General features: G+C 48.1%; 1 protein-coding gene across 1 annotated transcript in view; it reads left to right on the top strand.

Annotated features, from left to right (window-relative positions):
- The first annotated feature begins 6,518 nt into the window (after positions 1-6,518).
- The window catches only part of ADAMTS18 (ADAM metallopeptidase with thrombospondin type 1 motif 18), a 144,325-nt gene continuing 144,123 nt past the window's right edge, over positions 6,519-6,720 (top strand). The window contains exon 1 of the mRNA XM_077754169.1: positions 6,519-6,679. Within this exon, the coding sequence (XP_077610295.1) occupies positions 6,519-6,679 (161 nt within the window). The remainder of the gene's footprint in view (positions 6,680-6,720) is intronic.

Here is a 6,720-nt window from a genome sequence, read left to right as displayed (position 1 = left end):
TCTCTATCTCTATGAGTCTGGGTTTTGTTTTGTTCAATATTTTAGGTTCCACCCATAAGTGGAGCTTTGTAGGGTCTGGCTTTCTGTCCGATTTATTTCATAATCAGACATCATATCCTGTGTAATACCCTGAAGGTCCATTCTGGTCACAAATGGCAAGATCTCATTCTTTTCTATGGCTGTGTGGTAGTCCATTGCATATAGACACCACCCCTTTATTCATCTATCGATAGATACTTAGGCTGTTCCCATATCATGTCCATTGTAAATAATGCAATGAAAATGGGGATGCATCTATCTTTTCAACGTACTGTTTTCGTTTTCTTCAGGCGCGTAACCCAGCAGTGGAATTGTTGGATCAGAAGGTAGCTCTATTTTTTATTTTTTTAAGGGAAACCCCATACTGTTTTCCGTCGTGGCTGTACAAGCATCATCTTCTAACACACACCTACGCGCTGCGCCTAGAAGCTACGGCCCTAGAATCAGGTGAGAAATATTGGGGGTTCAGTCTGGAACTTGGATGAGGGAACAGTATTTCAATGACACCATCTCTAAGCAAGAGTTCACAGCCTCGGTCGAATGACCACAGGAAGAGGGTCCAAAGGAAGTTCGGGAAAGGGGAGAAGAGCTGCCATTTATTGAGCACTGGTGGTTCTGGGTTCTGCCTCGGACTATTTTATTTTATTTTTTAAAGTTTATTTATTTATTTTGGGAGAGAGAGAGAATCCCAAACAGGCTCCGCACTGTCAGCACAGAGCCCAACGCAAGGCTTGAACTCACAAACTGTGAGATCATGACCTGACCCGAAACCAAGAGTTAGACACTTAACTGACTGAGCCACCCAGGCATCTCCAGACATTTTATATCTGTTGCTCCATTTGACCCTTAGGAAAATAAAAATAGGTGAAGGATTATCTTCTCTGTGTGAACGATGATGAGCACATTAAGACTTTGCGTTCAAGGTCACATAGCAAAAGTACTAGGATTTCTTTTGTTGAAAGTGATGGAAAACCAACTTAAAGGGGAAAGAAAATTGGAAAGAGGTTTCTCGGTTTCAATGGTAGTGATTCCAAGGATCAACGGAGAGGGTGCGAGAATCATGGCCCCCAAATGGAGCCTGTTTATTTCCCTCTCTCCTACTTGGTGAGTTTCCTTTTTGAGCTCAGGGGACTGGCTGCCGACATATCCAGGTTTTAGTCATCCATTGTGACAACCTCAGCTGACAGATGGGTTCATTCCCCCAAATTGTGTAGATAAACACCAGTGGATGATTCTAATAGGTCACGCTTGAGGCCAGATCCCACCAGTAATTTTTGCTTCCTCCCCCNGCCAAAAGTGCTATTACAAGTTTGGGCAGGTCTAAATCACAGAGTAAACCAGAAAGAGGGAGAAGGAAATGTGTAAAAGGCAAATTATCCTCTCCCACCCAACAATCTAATCAAACAGGCAACAAATACCACTCATTACTAGAGCAAGGATTCCATCTAAGGCCAGCCCTTTATGATTTCTATCATACTTCGATTCCTCCATGCATAAGGAGTGACTCGGAAGCATTTCAGAAGCTCTGAGTCCTGAGGACTCAGAAGCTGGGCTGGCATTTAAGTGACAGTAGGTATGGTGGGCCACAACTACCAGTTGGTGATCTGTTTAGTTACATCAGAAACAACCATGTGTTGGTTAAAAGACAAATGTCTGGGCCTCATCCCAGACCTGCTTCACTAGAATATTCCTGGGGATGCCCAAGAGTGTAGTTCTACAATTCCCCCAGGTGATCTTGGTTAGTAGTAGTACTTGCCAAGCCTGGCCATCCCAGGCTCTGTGAGGACTGGCTGGCCTTAGAGATGTGAGCTAGGGAATCACCAGGTCAGACGTCTGCCCTGCATGTACTGAGATCCTGGTGGTGGGGAATGCGGAGAGAATATGTCACCTAGGCAAGAGTCATTTCCCCTTCTTAGGTGGCCTGATATTTTCCAGAGCTTTTGCAAAGTCTCTCTATTCCACCCTTCCACTGTGCAGAGAGCTTGGAACTTGGCCTTGAGTCCAGTTGTGGAAATAAGTAGGTCCAGTTCCAATACAGCCTCCTCGGCTTCGGGCAAACAAACTACTTTTAATAGTAGGTCTTGGGAAAGCACTAAAAATAGAACAGGGAAGCGGCACCCTCCAGATCTGGATCCACAGAGGCAAATGGTGAGGAGAGGAGTCGCCTCCTAGCACAGAGAAGGTAGGACTCGCGCGCAGGTTGTAAAGCAAAGAAATCAAGGGCCACGTCCTAAGAAGTGCAAGGAGAGACTGAAATAAGACACAAGAGGTGGGGGGTGGGGGGTGACGTTGATAATTCCTAAATGCTGTTTGATGACAATCTATTTCCAAAGCTGGCTGGTGGGCTAAGAGGCTGTCTGCTTCCTGCATGGTCACTGACAAATCGAAAACAAATCCGGTCACAAGCCACCTGTTGGAATTGCACTCTGTGTGTGGTGCTCACCTTGTCTTTCTGGGTGGTTATCTCTAAAGAACACGGAAAAAAGTTTGGACCTGCCATTCAGTCATCTTCCACCTCCTCTTTCCTCCCTGACTATTTCTGAGTACTGTGTCAAGAACTGTGGCCGGAAGGAAGCCCTTCCCTCGGGGTTTCAAAAAGATAAATAGATTTCCATCTCTTTGCTCTCTTTTGGCTACAGTGTTGAAATAAGTTAAACCTTGTTTTCTGTTTCTGTTTTACCCTGTTCTGGCTTTTGATGCATGGCTTTAGATAGCTTTCTCTTTGGACCTGAAAATACTCTGTCCAGGAAGCTGTCAGGACTCTGTGCAGTAAAACCTGATGAAACACTCAGTGCAGCTTTAAAATGCCAGAAGAGGGGCAGTGTCCTTCTGCTCTCTGCACCCAAAGGGGAAGAGAAAGTAAGGGTCAGTCATGGCGCAGAAAGTCAGCGGTGGTGGGAGAAGAGCTGGATGTTCTCACTCTCCATGAAAGAGACACTTGCAACTTCTTAAAGCAGAGACCAAGGGAAAAGTGGATACGATAATGGGGATTGTCATTTTGCCTCATGCTGGCCAGGAGGGGACACATGACTTATGGCGTATTCTTTTGAAGAAGTGTTAAACTTATGCCAATGTAGAAGGAAGAAAAACCAATGCCTAGAACTGTATCATTGATATAATTATCTTTTTAAACATTTTTTTGTTTTTTTTTTTTTCAAATTGATTTTTGAGAGAGAGAGAGACAGCATGAGCAGGGCAAGGGCAGAGAGAGAGGGAGACACAGAACCCAAAGACAGTCTTCAGCCTCTGGGCTGTCAGCACAGAGCCCAGTGTGGGGCTGGAACTCGCGAACTATGAGATCATGACCTAAGCTGAAGTCCGACACTTAACCGACTGAGCCCCCCAGGTGCCCCTGTATCATTGTTATTAAACAAGGAGAAAAGGAGGGGTATTAAAATAGGTAAGAGTGAAACCATGTGGGGGCACCTGGGGGGCTCAGTCGGTTAAGCGCCGACTCTTGGTTTGGGCTCAGGTCACGATCTCACTCACATTTTGTGAGTTCGAGCCCCGCGTTGGCCTTTGTGCTGCTAGCTCGAGGAGGCTGCTTGGGATTCTCTCTCCCTGTCTCTCTGACCCTCCCCTGCTCAAGTTTTCTCTCTCTCTCTCTCTCTCAAAATAAATAAATAAACATGAGAGTGAAACCATGTAATCTTTCCATCTCTTGCTTTCCCACCATGTCCTTCCTTCCTTCCTCCCTCCCTCTCTTCCTTCTTCCAAATATTTATTGAATGCCTGCTGTATGCCAGGCTCTGGGCTAAGTCTGACAGAATACAACACGACAGGGTTTTTCCCTTTTCTCCCTTTGGTTTATGTGATGAACTGAATGTGTGTGTCCCCAATCATTCATAGGTGGGGGTTGTTGAGAGACGATTAGACCACAATAACTGGGTCAGTGCCCTTATAAAAAGAGATCAAAGAGGGCTCCCTGGTGGTTTCCAACATGTGAGGATATAGCACTCTATGAAGTAGGAAGCAGGCACTTGCCGGACCCCAAGTCTGCCAGCAGATTGGTGCTACGGTATTCCCTTATAGCAGCCCGCACAGACAGGGACAGACTACCATGAACTTTATTATTTTTTTTAAGTTTATTTATTTATTTGGAAACAGAAAGAGAGCACAAGTGGGGAAGGAACAGAGAAACACAGAGAGAGAGAGAGAGAGAGAGAGAGACTCCCAAGCGGACCCTGCACTGTTAGCCCTGAGCCCAATGCAGGGCTCTAACTCACAAAGCCGAGAGATCCTGACCTGAGTGGAAATCCAGAGTCTGGTGCTTAACTGACTGAGCCACCCAGGCGCCCCTGAACTTCAGATATTCATTATAGTGTCTTAGATTTGTACTTTTAAAATCAACTAAGATTTGTGTTTCCAAATAACAGAGATGGGTGCTACTTTGCAATTCACAGCCGAAGGGCGGGACCCTGTGGTCCTGACTCTCTGTCACCATCTAGAGGTGATTTATACATATTGCAGGGCTAGTTCTTGGATGATCAAATGCATAAAACCATCTCGGAAGTGATGGCTGGCTTTGCAGGGTTCATATATTGGCCCTGCAGAAGAAATTGGATCCAGTCATCTGCAAATGGATGGAACTGGACATTATGCTCTCTCGAGCTATGAGTGTGTGAGAAATGGGTCTTGGCTTCTGTATCAAACAGTGGAGGGCTGGGATCTACTGAGTGCAGAGATTTACTAGGATATGAGGGAAGAGGGAGAAGCGACTTATGTATCAGGTTCAAGAGGAGACCTCTACTCCTTTGGCATCCAGTTCTTTTCTTACTAACGCCCTTAAGTCACCTGTGTTAGAATCACCCACAGGGGCTTGCCACCGACACATATCTGAAGCCCTACACCAAATGTACTAATGCAGAGTTTCCACGGCACGTGGCCCAGGAATCTGCGTAGTAAGCCAGCATCACAAGTTATTTTCATGCACATTCAAATTTGACATCGGATGTACGAAGGAACAGAAATACAGTGTATCTTCTGTTCTCACTTTTAAAGCCCACGTATAAAGTGCTTAGAAAAATATAGTCAATCCTAGAGATACCCTTCTGGTGCATTGTGTGTATTCCTATTCCACTGATTATAAGATGGAGACCACAAGAGCCTAAACAGATTATGCTGGGACACCCAACTGGCTTGTTCCATCTGGCTCTCCTTGCTGTGTGGCCTTTCTTCAGGGCCTTCCCGAGCAGAAGTGCTTGCATCTGCAGCCCCGACCTACCTCCTCGCTGCCACATCCGGTCAAACAGTCTATGCATATTGAGCTCTCATTCGTTCTAAGCTGTGACATGGACCTCATCCTAACCCTCTCTGCATTCTTGGGGCCGGGGCAGGGTCCGCATCCACCTCTCCTGCTACCATCCTGGTCCAAGATGCCCTAATTATTTACCCTAATTCTACCAAGTTTGCTTATCCCCCTGGCCCGGGCTCAGCACCTCCAGTCCATATCCAAACACGATCTGAGACATTTTTTTTAAAGTGTATTTATTTATTTTGAGAGAGAGAAAGAGCACGAGCGAGCAGAGGAAGGGCAGGCAGAGGGGGCTGGGAGAGGGAGAGGATCCGAGGCAGGCTCTGCAGCGTCAGTGAGGAGCCCGACGGGGGGGGCCCCAACCCAGGAACTGTGAGATCATGACCTGATCTTCCGAAGCTGGAAGCTTGCCCAACTGAGCCACCCAGGTGCCCCTGAGACTTTTAATGAGATCATGTCATCCTCTCCACTCTCCGTCTCTCACATCTTAAATCTAACAGGTTCCTACATGCTTCCCCCTCTCACCCCCAAGTCCTATTTATTTGGCCATTAGCTTTCCGCCTCTCCCCCTGGTAACTCTTTGGCCCTTTCCCTGCTTGAAGACCTCAACTTACCTTGGGATCCCTCTCCCCACACCCGAGACCTTCTGCCTCTCTTCCCTTGGAAAATCCGCCCATTCTCTTTGGTCTTACTTGAAACGTCGGCTCCAAAGAGACATCTCGCGCTTAGACACACACGTTTATCCCCACCCCAGCGAAACTAGCTTCTGCTGTTATTCTTTCCCATTTAGGTCCCATCATAGTGTTCGTGGCCATTTGGGGTCTAGCACTGCTGAGTTACCCAATCACAGTCTTTCCCACCGGCCTGTGAGAATGTATTTCGTTCAGCGCCGCCAACAGGAGGGATCCAAAAGTAATTGGGTCAAGGACAGGCGCGTGGCCAACGAGAGGCACGTTCCCCGCGACTGCAGCACCGCTTGACTGGGCCAAGTTCTGGGAGTCGTGGTGTTTGCGGCCCGGATCCCGTCTCGAGGAGCGGGAGGCACGGTCACTGGCAGGAGCGAGAAGGATGAGNTTGACGAGGCTCGGGGTCCCAGCGCTCCAGGCGGCTCCACGCTCGCCAGCCCCCCGCGTTTCTTGGGTAGCTGGGCTCTCGTGGGCCCAGCTGAGCCCAGCTTCCTGGCGGTTAATAATCCCCACCTTGCAAAGATAGGGCCTTGAGGTAAATGGAGACAAAGCGAGGGGTAGCACCTGGCACTCGGGAGGCGTTCAGAGCGCTAAATGCCTCGGCCGTCTCGCCGGAAGACTTGCACAAGAGAAGTCTGCACAGGCAGCGAGAGGAGTCGCGCCGCTCACCTGGGCCTGCCGCCTCCCAGCGCGGCCCTCCGTGCGCTTAAATTACGTTTTCCAAGCCTGACCCAGGGCGCT

This window comes from Crocuta crocuta, unplaced genomic scaffold (genome assembly GCF_008692635.1).
Source record: "Crocuta crocuta isolate KB4526 unplaced genomic scaffold, BGI_CrCroc_1.0 scaffold61, whole genome shotgun sequence".
In the NCBI taxonomy this organism is placed as follows: domain Eukaryota; kingdom Metazoa; phylum Chordata; class Mammalia; order Carnivora; family Hyaenidae; genus Crocuta; species Crocuta crocuta.
The sequence above is the reverse complement of the archived record's forward strand: the minus strand, read 5'-3'. Positions and strand labels throughout refer to the sequence as shown.